General features: G+C 34.8%; 1 protein-coding gene across 1 annotated transcript in view; it reads left to right on the forward strand.

Annotated features, from left to right (window-relative positions):
* LOC130238246 (glycerol-3-phosphate acyltransferase 1, mitochondrial-like) overlaps positions 1 to 19,134 on the forward strand; it is a 30,906-nt gene extending 11,772 nt beyond the window's left edge. Inside the window, 11 exon segments of the mRNA XM_056469187.1 lie at positions 481 to 594; positions 703 to 788; positions 903 to 1,015; positions 3,858 to 3,928; positions 4,019 to 4,283; positions 6,470 to 6,618; positions 9,205 to 9,282; positions 9,769 to 9,900; positions 11,438 to 11,627; positions 11,930 to 11,988; positions 14,062 to 19,134. Of these exon segments, the coding sequence (XP_056325162.1) occupies positions 481 to 594; positions 703 to 788; positions 903 to 1,015; positions 3,858 to 3,928; positions 4,019 to 4,283; positions 6,470 to 6,618; positions 9,205 to 9,282; positions 9,769 to 9,900; positions 11,438 to 11,627; positions 11,930 to 11,988; positions 14,062 to 14,178 (1,374 nt within the window). The 3' untranslated portion in view covers positions 14,179 to 19,134.
* Positions 19,135 to 19,167: the final 33 nt, after the last annotated feature.

Here is a 19,167-nt window from a genome sequence, read left to right on the forward strand (position 1 = left end):
ACACACAAATCTGTTAAAATCTTTTAAAAAAAAGTACTCTGGAGTTTCTTAAACCTTTAAGTTGAATTATATATATTTTTTAATTAGCGCAGAAATCAAGCATTTGAATTTCACACTTTCGTGGCAAACACTGCACATTCCGCCTCACTCACATCTAGCATTATGCCATCATTCTTCAGCTCTATCTGTTTTTGTAATCATTGTAATCTGTCATTCTGTTGCCTTATTATTTGTCTATATTTGGCCAGTCTTTTTATTTAAATTAAAAATTGATGGTCATTCTACTCTACATACCATATAGTCCAAAAAAAAAACAAACAACAGCAAACAAAAAAAAAAACAAACAAACATGGATAAGTGTTTTCCAGATCCAGTCCTTGTGACTCTAAGCTGTTTTTTTTTTTGTTCACTGTCAAATGATGAGGATGATGTTGTTGCTGTGGAATCTTTGACCAATGTCTTGTTTTTTCCCCATTTCAGGGCAAGCCTAAGAAGAATGAGAGTCTGTGGGGTATTGCCTGTGGCGTGTTCAGGATGCTCCGCAAGAACTACGGCTGTGTGCGTGTGGATTTCACTCAGCCCTTCTCCCTGAAGGTTAGTAGAGCTCATCTGCTTCTGATCATTTAACTGTTTTCTTTTCTTCTTCTACAAGCCTGTTAGATGTCTCCCTTAATGTCTGTTTGTGCTTTTCCAATGCTGTAGGAATACTTGGACACTCAGCGCAGTCGACATCTCCAGGCCTCTCTGACGCTGGAGCAGATTCTTCTCCCCACCATCATCACTACACAGTATGGCCTTTAGACTGCCAGCATCCAACATAATCATGTGGACTCCTGTGTCTGTTGGTATGTAGAAAGATGTGTGGCTAATGGGATTAAGTCTGGTTGTGTTTTTCTGTGCAGACCTGATCAGGCTGTTTTTAATGGAGAAGATGAGAATCATCTGAATTCTGACCTGTCAGACGAGCCCTGGAGGAGGCAGGTTATTGCTGACTTGGCCAAGCACGTTCTCTTCAGTAAGGGCACCTTGAAGTCCATGATGTTTCTTAGACAGTAGGTGAAAAAAATTAGGGATGCTCTGATCAAGATTTCTGCGGCTGATGCTGAGTACCGATTCCTTGTCATGGTGATCAGTCGATACAGAGTACCCATTCTGATGCTTTATAATGGGTAAAGCACATTTTCCTCCCCAAGTATGATACTTAAGTGGAGATCTCACCTTACCTAAGAGAATAAATTGAGGATTCTGCATATAATCCTTTAAACACTCTCTCTTATAACTATATAGGCGTGAACGTGTCATGATCAGAAGCAGCTTTAAAAAAATAATAGATAAAACAGATACAAAAATGGTAAGAAAAATGACTAACAAACCAATTTGGAAACATTGCAAATGACGAAAGAAGAATTCATGTCTCAATCGAGAAAAGTTTGGAGCGCATATTTATATATCCAGGGTATTTTATCTAATTTGCGGAAATCCCAGAGCTGCTATGAATATGCGGGAGTCTCACAGAGCTTCCAGGAAAAGTCTTAAGATTGGATGAGACACTAGATAAAGGCGATTGCTCCACCCATGTCACAGCGGTTCAAAACACTTGATATATAATGGGTGCACTTGCCACAAAGAGCGTTGTGCCAACAGACCGTATAAACAGAGGTTGCACCACATTTGTATGTATTTTAGATGCTGTGATGCGAGCGCAGCGATTGCTCACGCCCCCACACATCATTTAGCTGCTCACGTGCAGCGCTGCTGTTTGTATAATCCGGGTGCGCGCATGCGTCTTCCAAACAAACAAACGATCAGTTCTTGAGATCGGCCAGATTGATGAGTACCTATGGAGTCAGGAAATGTGATTATCGGCCAATGCCGATCCATCGGAGCATTCCTAAAAAAAATTTTTTTTCTCCAAGCACTAATCATGGCAGGTTGGGTCAAACTTGTTGTCAGCAGATGGCAGTTTATATTTCACAAGATCATTAATTCATCCATTCATTCATTTTCTTTTTGGCTTAGTCCCTTTAATAATCTGGGGTCTCCACAGCGGAATGAACCGTCAATTTATTCAGCATATGTTTTACAAAGCGGATGCATTAACCATTAGTATTTTTTTACCTTTTGATGTTATCTTTGTGGCATTAGCTTTATGGAATTCTGTGCAGAGTCTGTCAAATTGGCATTGTTTTCATTTGAGGGTATTAAAAAAAAATTATTCACCATTATACTGTCGTTACTGTAATGTGTATATAGTAATGAGGAATATAGTAAATAGCGGTTTAATTCAAGATAAAATGATAATACAATAAAATGTATTGATTAATTTTATTATTATTATTATTATTATTATTATTATTATTATTATTAGGGGTTGATCACAGTTGATTTGTACGGATTACAACCCACTGTTCGGAACACACGTGACCCGCGGATTAATAATTTTTTTTTTTTACTTGGAGATTAATCCTAAATTTGTAACGATTGCAGAGAGATCGCCTTTCGCGTCATTCAAATCACATGTATGAAAGCAATTAGACTTTTCTGTAAAATATAATGATTACAGAAGAAGTTGTGGTAGGTTATTCGGGATGTGGTGGGTTCCTTAGGTTATTAAAGGTGTTTTCTGTCACTACTTGTTTAGCCTGCATTAATGCATACATTGTAAGCTGCACGATTAATCATTGAAAGATTAGGATCTCAACACCCATGCAACATAAATAATAAAGGATGGTGATTTGCATATGTTTATAATCCTTGGAATCGCTGCACTCAAATCTGTTTGAAAAACGCAAAAATCAAGAAACGGATTGAAAAATTCTTCAACAATTATCCATCTAGCATTGAAGTTTTATGAGTAAATATCTGAATCATTTATTGAAAATGAGACAAAAAATAAATATGGGTTATACAAATTATAATCTTCATCATGCGTCATCAGCAACAGTAGAAGTCACTTAGTAGTAGTAGTAGTAGTAGACTTTTTCCACAGTATTTTTCACAATATTTTATAATTTATTTTTATTCAGCTGATTATTTTAAAATTTAATTTTTAATAAAATTACAGGTTCTAAGTTCTGTTTGTAAAAACCAAACCAAGTGCAGTACTGTTTTGTAATAAATAGAAAGCAAATTACATTTGTCTCCTCTTTTTGGCTGATCCGAAAAATGGTTCGATCTGTGACAAAAAAAACCATAATATGATCCGAACCGTGGGATTTGTGATCCTTTACACCACTTATTATTATTATTATTATTATTATTATTATTATTATTATTTATACATTATTTTATGCTAAATGTTGTTGTTGTTGTTGTTGTTGTTGTTTAACACGTCCCATGTCTTTTGTATCTACAACACCTGACTGTTTATAGGTTAATGCCGGTCACAGTCAGTCTTTGCCATGGTGATTGTTGTTTTGGCCAATCGTATCCCTCTGTGTTTCAATGCCCCCTGTTGGTGCTGCTTTTTGAGTACAGGAGGTCAGAGGATTGGCACTCTGAGGTGGAATTGCAGCCTGCATTTAAATGTTTAATATAAAGGCTGCCATGAACTTGATTATTCTGCCTCAAAGTCATTGCTTGCTTCTCCTCATTCAGCATTTTTCAGAGACGGTTAGATATTTATCTTGAAGGTTATGCAGATATTAATGTGAAGCATGTAGTCATTAGAATTGGTATGCTAACGTGTTCTGAAATCTATGAATGACTATTACATAATTGTTGTCTCTGCACATTAAGCCCTGGATTTTGACATGGAAAAATTGACAACCTGAAGGGTCTGATATTTGCAGTGTCTTGCTGTTTGATTTCGCTAAACCGTCAGTCAATCTGTTATATTCTTTCTGTCTTTCCCATAGGCGCCAGCAAGTCTTCAGCAATCATGTCCACTCACATCGTAGCCTGTCTCCTCCTGTATCGGCACAGACAGGTATATCTGCAAGTTTGTCTTTATACCACTGCTTCCATACTGTCCTGTTGGTTCAGAACCACTGTACTTTAACTGGTTGTGATTGGACAGGGTGTTCTGCTGTCCAAACTGGTGGAGGACTTCTTCAATATGAAGGAAGAGATCTTGTCACGGGACTTCGACTTGGGTTTTTCTGGTAACTCGGAGGATGTTGTCATGCATGCACTCAGCCTTCTGGGAAACTGTGTGAATGTCACCAGCACCAACAAAAACACGGAGTTCATCATTTCTCCAAGCAACACGGTACCTGCGCTCTTTGAGCTCAATTTTTACAGCAACGGCCTTTTCCACGTCTTCATCGCCGATGCCATCATAGGTAAAAGACCTATAGCTCAAGAAATTTGCCACTTTAACCTTGATCATTAATTTGATTATGCATTAATCATACAGTGTAAAAATGCTGGGTTCTACACAATTCATTCTTGTTGTCCCAACACAAATAGATTAGGTTAACTTAATTGTTTTTTGCACATTTAAGCTGATTAAACATAAAACAATTAAGTTGTCCCCCAGAAAAATTGTGTTGATTCAGCTCATTTTATATAAGTAGTTTGAACAACAAGCTAAAATACTTTTTTGAAGGTATATAAACACAGTGCATTGAAAACATTCACCAGTAACGTCAATTTACAACAATGGATAATGCATTTCTATGCACAAAATCCATGTGACATGTACGGTAGCAGAGGACATAGAGCAAGCTGCTGCTTGTCCTATACATGAGAATGCAAATAGTTTAGAGCAGCGGTTCTCAAACTGGGGGCCGCAGGGAAATTCTAGATGAGGGGTAATCAACAGGGCCACCTGGATTCATTTTGTTTCCCACGTCATACTGAAGGTTAATGTATTTCTTTATTATTATTTGAGCTCAAAAGTACCGCAAATATTAAGCTTTATGTTTGTGTCATTTAAATGCAGTTGATGCCTTCACATGCAGAAAAAGAAGGGCTGTGCCGCACCGCTATATGCACTGGGACTTTTATTGAATAATCGCTCCCGGCCTAGCAAGAAAAAAAAAAAAACGGTGTAAATGTGACGACTCGTACACAAAATATGGCTTGATGGAATACAGTGAGAGCAGACCACAGTGAACACTGTGCTTGAAGATTTTATTAATTGATTGAAGCACTGAAACCATGTCAACTCAACTGGCATCTCACAAAAATTAATGCAGAGCATGAATAGTACAATTTGAAATGTTTTAAGTCAGGGGTGTCCAAACTCGGTCCTGGAGGACCAGTGTCCTGCAGATTTTAGCTCCAACCTGCTTCAACAAACCTGCAAGGATGTTTCTAGAAAGCCTGGTAAGAGCTTGATTAGCTAGCCCAGGTGTGTCTGTGTGGGGTTGGTACTAAACTTTGCAGGACACTGGCCCTCCAGGACTGAGTTTGGGCACCCCTGTTTTAAGTAAAGTTGTTAATTTGATTTGTGTGTATTTTTTTTTTTTTGTGGGGCCCTAAAAGGATTCGCCTTACACAAAGGGGCCCTCTGCTGAAAAGATTTGAGAACCACTGGTTTAGAGTGACTTGTGCCAAAAACCTGAAAATCATATTAGGCTGTTCTTGTTTTAAACCACTAGGTGGTGCAAACGTTTACCTCAGCTCACCACATTTACTGTTCATGTGGAAATCTGACTGATCTTTGTGGACATCAGTGCATTGTTTCTTCTCTAACTCAGTCTAATGCATAATATATATTTTTAAAAAGGTTGTAGATAAAGAATGAGAATAAAAAAAAAATCAGCTTTGTTGTTGGAAATTTAAACACTAGTTTATCAATATGGTTAGGTTATGGTGATTAATCACTATACAGTTAAAGTCAGAATTATTAAACCCCATGAGTTTTTAGCCCCCCTGATCCCCCCCATTTCTGTTTAACAGAGAGAGGATTTTTTCAACACATTTCTAAACATAATATTTTTAATAACTCATTTCTAATAACTGATTTATATTATTTTTTGCCATGGTGACAGTAAATAATATTTGACTAGATATTTTTAAGACACTTCTATACAGCTTAAAGTGACATTTAAAGGCTTAACTTGTTTAATTAGGTCAACTAGGCAGGTTAGGGTAATTAAGCAAGTTATTGTATAAAGATGGTTTGTTCTGTAGACTATTGAAAAAAATAGCTTAAAGGGGCTAATAATTTTGACCTTAAATGGGCTTTTTAAAAAATAACTAATTACTGCTTTTATTCTAGATGAAATAAAGCTAATAATACTTTCTCCTGAAGAAAAAGATGTTATCAGACATACTGTGAAAATGTCCTTGCCTTTGTTTCATTAGTGAGAGCCTTTGTCCCATGCTACCTTGTCATTTCATATATTTATTTTAAAAGAATAAGCAAAAAAACTACTTTAACATAAAATCTTTTGTTCCACTAGTGTAAAAAACACCATACGTGTAAAGGTGTAAAAAACACCATATAGTACATATAATTTTTCTTTTCAGTCATACAGCATGTGATATTCAAAGTGACATGAGTTGTGTTTTTTGCTAGCCTGCAGTGCTCTGGCCCTGCTGAGAGAGCAGACGCCAGCTTCAGCGAGTGAGCAGAATCCTTCATCCACGCTGCTCAGCCAGGAGAGACTGATCCGCAGAGCTGCAGGCCTCTCCCACTTTCTGTCCAATGAGGTGGCAGTGGCACTGGTACGTAACTAAAGCAGGAGCTCCATCTTGTGGCTCGATACGGATATAATGTCAAGCTAAACCTTTTAAAAAGGAAACGTTTACAGATGCTATTTACATATAGGCTGCATCAACACTGCATGATTTAAGTGGCCCAATTCCAAATTATTATTATTATTTTGTTATTAAATTGTTTCCTCCCATGTGGCACAGATCAGATATGGTCCACATACAGTATGTGTAAGCAGGAAAAAGTCACATGGATTCCGATTTACTCAAATCAGATTCAGGCCTCGTTCATATGTGGTCATTTATCTGATATGAATCGGATACAAGCCCTTGCGTCTGCAGTGTAAGCAGGTAGATTGGATTTTTATCTGTCAATGCGAGTCACACGTCAATAAAAACGGTTTGACATCAACTCTGATGCTTTCATTTTGGAACCTAGTCCCAAACCCTAAATCATAAAGCATGTTAACAAGAGACAGAGTGAGTGCAGCATCCACCATATTAACAACATAAACTAATATGCAACTATTGCATACATCACATGCAGAAATCACAACATGATCATAAAATGTCTACTGGTTTAAATAAGCCTAGATTAAAAGAAGATGGCCAAATGTGAACTTTGTCAGAAGCTATAGTAAAACAAGTTGTCAAAAAAAAAAAAAAAAACGTTAACCATGTGAACGGTTTCAAGGAATTGGAGAAAAGAGCGCTCATTTATCATCAGAGCTGTCAGTCAGCGCCCACTCGGGTTTTTTTCTGTTTTTTTTTTTTTTTGTGATACGAGTCACTTGTAACAGATTATATAAACGGGTCATCAAAAAAATCATATACACTCTCAAAATCTGAATTGATCATCAAGATATGCTGTGTATACATGCAGCCTGAGTTACACTAGTGCCATTTAATGTAGTAATAGCACAATTAAGGGAAAATGGCCCATTTTCTTAAGAGGTAGATGATATTTGCACAAGTACAAATATGGAAAGAAGCTATTTACAGCAGAAATGGCAATTAGGTTAAATAATTAGCTATTTAGTAAATTTGCAGTACTCTAAGTGAAAACAGCAGTCCTTAAACATTTTGTGTAAATAGCAATATATTCTATTTACGGTATATCTAATAATAATAGTATTATTATTTGCAGTTTGTATATTTAGATGCTATTCTTAGTAGAAATAGAGTTTAGATTATAAAACAGTTTACAATAATACTATATTGAATGTAAATGAGACGGGGCATTACTGTGGTGGCATTTTGTCTGTAAAATCTGTGCAAGTCTCCGTTAGCAAGTGGAAATTATACATGTTAAAATGCTAACTTCAGACTTTACACAGATTTAAATCTTTTCTCTAAAAATTGCCATTACATGCATGGACCTTAGCTTGAAACCGTGGGTAGATTCACTGCAAATCTTTACATTGAGGGCTTGGGGACTATCCCTTAATAATGTCTTACAAACAAAGCCACTAGCCACAGATTTCACTTAGTTTCATCCACAACTGATATAGTTCCAAACCAAAAAAAAAAAAAAAAAGACATATGTAGTAACTTAAGAAAATATAATTTGGAGCCGCTAGATTCGTTTTCCTCCATAATATTTGCTAATTCATTTGCATATTTCTGATTCTTAACACTATATTGCATTTCTACTGAAATACAGCTGTTTATTTACATTAGCCTATATACTAAATACCCATTTAAATGTGCAGTGAATTGAAAGGTATTTTATTTCAGTAATAAAAGGGCTTTTTAAACATCAGAGCAGTTCTCTTTGTTATTTATTAGTCTTGTTTATTTTATTTTGAGTATTTTTAACCCTCATTTATATGAGATACCCACTTAAATGTCATTTAGTCGACAATAACTTATTTATTCATGTTCCTTCGGCTTAGTCACTTTAGTAATCATGGAATGAACTGCCAAATTATTCAGCCTATGTTTTACACAGCAGATGCCATTCCAGCTGCAACCCAGTACTGGGAAACATCCATACACTCTCATTCACAGATAAACACTACAGCCAATTTAGATCTAATTCACCTATAGTGCATGTTTTTGGACTATGGGCAAACCGGAGTACTCGGAGGAAACCCACACCATCACGGCGAGAACATGCAACTCCATAGAGAAATACCAACTGACCCAGCCGGGACTCAAACCAGCGACCTTCCTGCTGTAAGGCGACAGTGCTAACCACTGAGCCAACGTGTCGCCCTACTTAATAACTTATAAATCAAAAAATCTTAGAAGAAGAATAAATTTATGAAATATTAAACCTCATTATTTAAGGATCACTGTGCAGCCCCAAAATACATCTATTTTATGATCAGGCCGTAATAAGTAGGTTGTTTCACTTTATAAATATGCTGAACTTTAATATTATTTCATCCAATTTTTGAAACAGTAAGTTTGAAAACTTAAAGATGACACGTTTTTGCATTTGAATATGCTTTTTATGTACATTAATATAGCTTTTGTAAATTTGAAGCTTAAATTGATGCTGGAGGTCTTATCTTTGACTCAAATTGACTTTTACTCAGTTTGGCAGCACGATTGTATATTGTAAATTGTATGTACTGTTTTTCCTTTCTTTAGCCCTGTCAGACTTTGTACCAGGTCTTCCATGATGCTATTACCAGGTTAATTGAGTATGGTGTGCTCATTGTAGCTGAGGTGAGTTTGCCAATGCTTAGTTGTTTTGGGGGGTTAAAGCTACAGTACTTAATGTGGAAAAATGCTAGCACAATACTTCACTGTGTGGTTTACGGTTAGTTGCATGTCATTCTGCATTTATTGAATTTACTACAGTAAATACATGTAACGTTACATTGACACTGTAAAATAAATTGTCACTGAAAATTGCCTTCAAAGATGTTGGAATGATTCAGTGAGTAAAGTAGCTTTGAGTGTTAGAATCTTAGAAAACTTCTTTGTTTACTGAGAGACATTTTTCCATTGGCTTATTCCGGTGACCTGATTGGGTTAAGGGAGATTCCAGAAGGGTTTTTTTTGTATTTATGATTTCCAATTTATTATTGCCTGCTCTATCCATCAAATACTTATAATGCTATTAATAATATTTTTTCAATCATTAATAAATAATAATAGTTCTAACAATAGATTTTACCAAAAAAAGTAAAATTTGTTTTTTACATGCAGGAGGACCAGGAGGAGTTGAGCCCATCTGAGGAGCCTTGGCCCAAGAAGTTTCCAGAGGCTCTTTCTTGGCGAAGTGATGAAGAGGATGAAGACAGTGACTTCGGAGATGAACAAAGAGACCGTTACCTAAAGGTCTTCATAATATGAGCTTTAACTTTGTTCTACTGTAACTAACATAACACCCAGAGAGAAAAGAAAAAATAAATAAATAAATAAATATATATATATATATATATATATATATATATATATATATATATATATATATATATATATAATGCAGTATTTGGTATTTTAAAGGGCCATGAAACCCCCCTTCATTTCAAGTCCACCTCAGAAATTTTTCAAAAAATGCTTCGAGATGGAGCTTTGGAGCTCTGTAAGCAGAGGGAGGAGTGGGTGTGGCTGGCAGAGCAGGGAAAAAGAGTGAAGCAAACGACTGTTGTCAGTTGGCTCACAAAATGAGACTTAAACCGAGAGGAGACCCATGATTTTATAGTTTACAAAGTGCAAATGCTAAGAAATAAACATTAAGTGATTTAATGTCCTGCTACATTTGTTATTCGTAATTTCATATACACATAACCATAATTTGTTATATAAATTTAAAGATAATTGTGTTTATATAAACAGCATACATGAGGAGGACTTCTCTCCTCCTCATTGCATGGGTCTGAATGCACACACAGTGGATAGCAGTGCAGCAGGTCTCTTGCCAATCTATTCCAACCATTAACCCTGCCGGTAATCTGGAGGATTTTAAACATGTGTGAACACGGCAGCACAGATATAGTTGATGTGACTAACAAACTCAACTGAAAAAGACAAAGTCCGACATTCTTCAGTTCTTGTACAGCTCTCCTGACAACTTTGCTGCATCGACCTTGACAGCATCGCTGGGAAAACATGCAACAAACCCTGTGGATCATGGAAACCAACAAATACGACCCTGTGATGTGTGCAGACACGGTCTCACCCAGTCATTGGGTCTCGCAGCTTGGCAGGTCTGCTTTGTCTTCGGAAAGCACTTGCTCTCATGAATAATGAAGAATCAGGGTCTTCTCAAACCGCTGTCACCGATTTTGATCCCACCCCCAAAATTATTTTAAACCCGGAAGATGAAATTAGCTGACAAAAGCTCCAAATGATCCAGTTTTCCCCACAGTTAAAGCTGACAGGTGCTAACACTGTCTTAAAAGATGGTCAACACACACAAATTTGTTAAAGTTTCAAAAAAAAGTAGTCCAGGGTGTCTTGAACCTTCAAAGGTTTGACGAACATTAAATAAAGCATTTCACATTATTATTATTATAAATTAATGTATCATTGCTTTTCTATATATTTTTTATAATTATTGTTACTAATACTAATAGTTTTGATGATAATATGTGTATATTTTTTAAAAACTAAAGCCAGTAGACCTATTTTATGTGGCTTGTTTTCACAATCAATTTCTTGTTTGATATCAATTTCCACACTGATGGAACAAAGAGAATTTATGATAGTGGTAAGAATATTTTTTTTATTTCCACCACTGAACAATCTTCCAACAACTCACTACAAAGCTAAGGCAGAGTTTCCATGTTTTTGTTTTTAACCCCTTTATTAAACAGCTCAGAGGACACAATTTTCCATTACATATGGTTGTTGTTTTTATATTTGACTTTAGGTGAGCCCATCAGCTGAGCACCAGGAATTTTATACCTTTCTGCAGAGGATTCTCACCCCAGTGCTGGAGGCCTACAGTGGGGCAGCAATTTTCATACACAGCCTGACTTCACCCATGTCTGAGAGAGAATACACACATCAACTTTTCAAATATCTGTTGACACGCACGGAGAGAGGAGTTTCTATGTATGGTAAGCCACAGTTTTGGTTTCCTGATTACTATGGTGGGACAGAGGAAATTTGTGGTATTCGTTTCCATTTCATTCCTGTCCTGTATTTGTGACTAGTTTACATCTTCTGCTTCTATCTATCTATATATATATATATATATATATATATATATATATATATATATATATATATATATATATATATATATATATATATATATATATATATATATATATATATATATAATTTTTTTTTTATTTATTTATTTATTTTTTTAAGAATTGATATTTATCTTTAAACATGTTGTTGTTCTTGTGTTTAGGAGAGAGTGCCACACACTACCTCGTAAAGAATACAGTGAAAACATTTAAGGAGCTTGGGGTGAGAGAATCATCATCTGACAATTCATTTCACTGAAATACTGAAGTAAACACTGAAATAAACAGAAGTATATACAAAATATAAAAAGCTAGTAATCTAAACATGGCAAAAATTATCATTTGAAGTCAAAATTTATAAACATAAAATCTAAAATAATTAAATACTGTACTATAAAATAGTATAGAACAAGAATTTAATATACATATACAGTGCATCCAGAAAGTATTCATAGCGCTTCACTTTTTACAGCCTTATTCCAAAATGGATTCAATTCATTTATTTCCTCAAGATTCTACACACAATACCCCTTAATCACCGCTTAATGATGTGGAAAAAAAAGATTATTTGAAATTGTTGCAAATTTATTAAAAATAAAAAAACTGAAATTTCTCATGTACATAAATATTCACAGGCTTTGCCGTGAAGCTCTAAATTGACTCCGGTACATTCTGTTTCCACTGATCATTCTTGAGATGTTTCAGCAGCTTAATTGGAGTTCACCTGTGGTAAATTTAGTTGATTGGACATGATTTGAAAAGGCATACACCTGTCTATATAAGGGCCCAGGGTTGACAGTTCATGTCAAAGCACAAACCAAGCTTGAAGACAAAGGAATTGTCTGTAGACCTCCGAGACAGGATTGTGTCGAGGCACAAGGCTGGGGAAGATTACAGAAAATATAATGCTGCTCTGAAAGTTCCAATGAGCACAGTAACCTCCATCATTCATAAGTGAAAGATGTTTGGAACCACCAGGACTCTTCCTAGAGCTGGCTGGCCATCTAAGCTGAGTTATCTGGGAGGGGGAAAGGGCCTTAGTCAGGGAGGTGATCAATAACCCGATGGTCACTCTATCTGAGCTCCAGAGTTCTTCTGTGGCGAGAGGAGAACCTCACAAAAGGACAACCATCTGTGCAGCAATCCACCAATCAAGTCTGTATGGTAGAGTGGCCAGAAGGAAGCCACTCCCCGCCTGGAGACATCCTAAATGAAAACCTACTTCAGAGTGCTTATGACCTCAGACTGGGGCGACAATTCATCTTCCAGTAGGACACAAAGCACACTGCCAAAATATCATTGGAGTGGCTTCACAACAACTTGGGGAACTCGGTGAGTGGCCCAGCTAGAGCCCAGACTTAAATCCTATTGAACATCTCTGGAGAAATCTGAAAATGGCTGTATACTGTTGCTTCCCATCAAACCTGATAGAGCTTGAAAGGTACTGCAAAGAGAAATGGGCAAAAATTCCCAAAGACAGGTGTGCCAAGCATGTGGCATCATATTCAAAAAGACTTGAGGCTGTAAATGCTGTCAAAGCTGCATCAACAAAGTGTTGAGCAAAGGCTGTGAATACTTATGTTCATGTGACTTTTCAGGTTTTTTATTTTTAATAAATTTGCAACAATTACATAAAATCTTTTTCACATTGTCATTATGAGGTATTGTGTGTAGAATTTTGAGGAAATCAATGAATTTACTCCATTTTGGAATAAGGCTGTAACATTAAAAAAATGTGGAAAAAGTGAAGCGCTATGAATACTTTCCGGATGCACTGTATATACAAAAAATGATTTGGTAATGTACAAGTAGCATTTACAGGTTTTACGTGATCTACTGTTTATTTTTATGAACACTTTCACTTCAATGTATAAAAATCCAAACTCAAACAAAAAGTGCTCAGGAGTGGCTTAAATAATGTATTGGTGCTCTTTGAATGAGGGATTCATCAGAATAAATAGCAAACATCAGTCAAAGCATTCTCAAAATGTGGAAAAAAATATTAAAAAGCCTTTATTGACATGGCTATTCCTTAAAACTGAGCCCACACATTTTGGCAAACTGCTGCCTTCATTAGGATAACAGATAATTGGTTACCCTGATGTAGGCAGTTGTTTGCCAAAACGTGTAGATGCAGTTTTAAAGAATAGCCATGTCAATAAAGGCTTTTTAATATATTCCTCATTTGACTTGGACTGATTTTTCTGCTTCACTTCAATGTTAAAAGATTTCTCAGATCAGCTAATTATTGATTCTCCACCTAACGCGAGAGTAATGCACATCTCTCTCTGTACAGGTGCTGAAAGAACGACGAGAGGATGGTGTGTGTCGTCTGGAGCTGAGCAGCACCTTCATACCTCAGGCCAACAAGAACAAACTCCTACAGTATATACTGGGTTTTAGTTTGCTGTAAAACCTAATACAGGCACGCGGCTCTACAGTCTACACCCACACAAGGGCTTTTTACTGGCTAGTCATGAATGTCAAAGGTGCTATTCTAAGGAAAGCTTTACCTGGAAGTGCCTTCACCAAACGCCTCATACTAGACTTAAGTTAGTCTTCCTTTAACTGTAAAACCCTCCACTTATGCACTATTCAGTACACAAGCAGTTCTGTTAGCTATCGTTTACTATAAGCTTCCATTCACATAATACTGTACCGGTTTTGCCAGTGAAAGCCCTTGGTTTTGAGCTAAATCCCAGGGGACTTTATAGCTCTGAATGTCATTTAATTTTTAACCTGGTACATGAATGTTACTCTTCAATCTTCGCCTTCATTTTTTTTTTTTACAAACACTCATCACTGGGATGACAGCTAGTGTATAGAAATCTATAAACAACGGGCATTTAAGTTTCTTTTTGTACTACTAGTACTGTCAGAGCATGTTAAAGAAAGGAGTGTAATATGTGTATATATATTGCGTGCGATATTTAAAAGGTTGAGACTGTACAGTTTTTTTTTTTTTTTAGATCTCAGTCACAGTTACTGGTGACATGAAAGTGAAAACTCAATCGTTTCAAAATATGAGCCACTGATCATTGAGTTGTGTAGGTTAGGTCATGTATTTTTACTTAGTCTTGTCACATGGGTTCAACTGGACGTCAATGAAGGATAGTTACAGCTATAATATTGTGTAACACAACAAATACTAGCTACGTGTAAAGATTTTAGCAGGCCTGGAGGATCACGAGACGTTACAGGAAACCGAGGAGTTTGTCTTTGCGAGCACTTTTATTCCCTCCTCATTAATTGGTATAGATAACACTTTCTAATAACTACGCTCTATGAATAATCTATTAAGCATTAGCAAATAGAGAATTCCTTAGCATTAACTCTACATTAATAGACGTTAGTAAGTAGTTTATAACTGAAGATACAGATGCTCTATTCTTGACTTATAAGCACATTTAAAATTTCATACTTTGTTACTGATTAGTTTTTAACGGCTAAATTAAGTGTCACGTTATTTACAAATCATTTGTATTTAAGACATTCAGAATGAGTTAGTAAAGGATTGATTAAACTATTGAAATCAACAATTATATAACATTATTTAGACATTTACTAATAGTTAATTTGTATGTTAATAAATGCTTTATTAACTCAACTTAATCCAATTTTGTGATCTGATCTAAAGTGAGGACTATAAGCTTTATAAATCATTAATAAATGACTCCGTATCAAATGAACAATACATCTTTGCAATCTTATCTAAACAGTTAAATTACTGTGAAGTTTAAACAATAATATAATCATTTAACAATGATACAACATTTCAGTGTTATTTAGCGATGTTTACACCATTTAGTAATTCTATTTTAGTTCAGATTGCAAAGATTTATTTGTCATTTGATACAGTTTCATTTCTGCATCTTCAAATAGAAATTAATAAAGTCGCTTTTCTTTTTCCTGTTTAGAATAGAACTGAGCCTTTAATTGTCATTTATAAGGGATTTATAAAGCCTAAATAGTCCTCACATTAAATTAGGTCACCAAACTGGATGTTGAGTTAAAGCATTTATTAACATACAAATTAACTATTAGTATATGCCTGAATAATAAGATATATAAATGTTCATTTGAATAGTTTATTAACCAGTTACTTACACATTCTGAATAACCTTTAAAAACTTGCAACTTCTCTCAATGAACTGGTTTGTAAATGATGCGATAATTAATTTAGTAATGAAAAAATAATAATAATTTTAAAAGTATGAAAATACAATCATCAAGCACATTATATATGTGTTTGTAAGTCAAGAATAGAGCATTTGTATCTGCAGTTATAAACTGCTTACTAACATCTGTTATTGTAGAGTTAATGCTTAACAGATAATGAATTCACTACTTGCTAATGCTTAATAGATGGTTTATAGTGTGTAGTTATTATATAGTGTTACCTTGGTATGTTTTATTTTGGAGTTCAGAGCCTGAGCCTGAGTCTTCTGTACTGTGAGCGTGTGTGTGCATGTGTGCAATGTCTGTAGAATGTGAATTAAACTCTATTTATAATTCTGTCTCAGCACAAATGTAGTCATGAGCACTTTACTTATAAAGTGCATTTTTTTTTTGTTTTAGAATGAACAGAGTCCAAATCCCGAAACTACCACATATGACTGATATTAGTGGCCATTTAGGTAACAATCAGCAGAAAAGGCTAGGTACTTTTAGCTGTTTGTTCTGCATTTTTTAATTAAATGTATGGTCACTTTTGTTTTTGCTGTTGGAGAAAAGCTTATTGTTTATCTCACCGTAGTTGATGATTGATGGTTTTGTTTTTTGCTGCATGCTAGGCATACTGTGTGTTCTTGTAATTACAAAAAAAAGGTCATCAGTGTATGTAAAGGCAAGAGTTCAGTGCTTAATTTCACTCTCAATGAATTCAGAGCATTAAAATAATAATTCCCAATAATACATGCTGCAATTCACCATGGCACACAAAATAATTACAGTAAAATTCGAACATTAAATGAACAAACCTGGCAACTGCTGTATTTTAATGCATGATTCTTTATTTGATAATAAGCTGTGAAGAGCATTGAGTGCATCCTGTTTATGTCAGAGTTGATTTTTGAATTGGACCTTTTTAAACAACAATGACACATGGGAACCATATGTTGACAAATGATGCAACATAAAAACAGAGTAACAACATTCGATATTTTCATAAGCTGTGACATGCACAGATTTTAAACCAGGAGAGGAAAAATTGAAAATGGATTTTTAAAAGCTCATTATTTACCTTTTGTATGTAATGTTAACAAAGCTGCTAACATAGACATAGTCTTCAGAGGTGGGTTGTTGAAGCATCTACTCTAGTCCATGTAAAACTTTTTATAAAAATCAAAGTCACAGCAAAATTAATAATATTTAATAATTACTTAAGAAGGAGTCAAGTTCTCTGGGTGAATACTAAGCAAAATGTTACTTCTGATTTAATTAAAATGGAGGAATTCTAAATTCTGTCAGATTATGTCTTAAAAATCTGTGTCTGTTTATATAAAATCTACAGAGTAGCTTTTACTCTTTGATTTATTCATTTTTTTCTTTTTTTAATCATGGAAATTAAGATATTTTAAAGTTTTAACTTAAATGGAGAAGCAATTTAATAAAACATGATCAACGGTTTTAAGAACCGCTTTCAACATGGGGTTTAAATATATTTTGAAGTACAATCTTTGAACTTCTTTAGAAACACTGACATCAAGAATAAGAGTATGAATCTCAACAATAGTGACATGCATCATTCTACAGAGTAGACTGGGAACATCATGTAAAACCAGCATGCACTGCTGCAAGAATTGTCACCATTGTTGAGATTCATATGCTGATTTCCAAACTGTGTTTACAGACACACTTTATATGTATTAAAATATTATAGACCGGCCCAGACAGCATCTTCTGACTTATTTATTTATTTTTCTGCTATTTCTTTGCAGAATTTTATATAAAATCTGTAGATTTATGCAGAATGATTTTGAGAATATAGTAACTAAAAACTCAACAAATGAATTAAAACAAAAGTTTTTAACTTTAGTTCAAGGTTTCGATGCTAATCCAATTTAATCCGCTTGTTTGATATAATATCTACTGAAGACAAAAAATAATTGTTTCCAAACTTAATTTTACATTAATCCTATATAAATGTGCATATTATTAAATAATATTAATGAAATTAATATAAAAACTCAACATATATATTTACATAATTAAATTTATTAAATGGTGGATTAAAAATATCTACACGTTATGTTTTTTTTTTTTTCATAGCTTTCACTCTTGGAATGGATTAGGGCATATAGGGATATTCATTTCTCATTACGGTACAACAGTTATAAATAGGATAATAGTATAATGGGGGATTTTATTGGCTTTTTGAGTCAATCAAGAAATGTTACAAATCACTGCTGACCTTATTTACCGCCTTCACACTGTAAAGGTTAATGGAATAGTTCCCCTAAAACTGAAAATTGTGTCATCATTTACTCACCCTTCACTTGATCCAAACCTGTAGATGTCAATGGTAACAGGTTTTCAACTTTCTTCAAAATATCTTCTTTTGTGTTCAACAGAATAAAGAAAATAGTGAATACGTTTATTTTTGGGTGAACTATCCTATTAAGTCTAACATACTTTATTGTTACGCTTTATTAATGCACTTCTCTATTCTAAAAGCGGTCCAAAAATACTTTTTTTTTTTTGCAAATAACTAGGGGATTTCGGTATCCAATGCGTACTATTTAGCATAACTCATCAACATTAGTATCTTATACACAAAAATTCTATATAGCCTGAGTCGAGGGAGACAGAAAATAGATACTGTATTTATGTTTGTATGTGTTCAGTGTGTATTCTAAATTTACAAGAACATAATCAGCCACATTTCTTCCTCTGGAAAAACAGCAATAAGACATTTTCCATTTAGTCATTTACGCTCAACCCATGTAAAGATTGTTGATAATGATTCTGATGTGTGCTGTGAGCAATATTTGAAGTGTTGCTTTAAAACAGTCCCAGAAAGCAAACCTTAAGCCACTTGCATTTCATGTTTTCCTGTGTCTGTTTTCCTTACAATCATGTATATGTTGTTTTTATTGATTTTTGTACATAGTTTACCATGAGATCCCACATCTTTATCTTGTGGGAACGATAAGTTTACCAAATCAAACATGTTCATTATCTGGCGTTTGGTTTACCACTTATCACAGCGCTGTAAATCTGCAGAGAGGAAGCCATTGTGCTGTAGTGCTTTTAGAAATTTGCATGTTCTCTGAGTGATTTAGTGTGAGGTTTGTGATGATGAAAAGCTAACAAGGATTAAGTTATAGAAATGGAAAAATATTTTAAAAATAAAGCAAACTTGAACAAACACTTGGAAATCCTTGTTTTACTGAATAATTTT

The sequence above is a fragment of the Danio aesculapii genome, chromosome 12 (assembly GCF_903798145.1).
Source record: "Danio aesculapii chromosome 12, fDanAes4.1, whole genome shotgun sequence".
In the NCBI taxonomy this organism is placed as follows: Eukaryota; Metazoa; Chordata; class Actinopteri; order Cypriniformes; family Danionidae; genus Danio; species Danio aesculapii.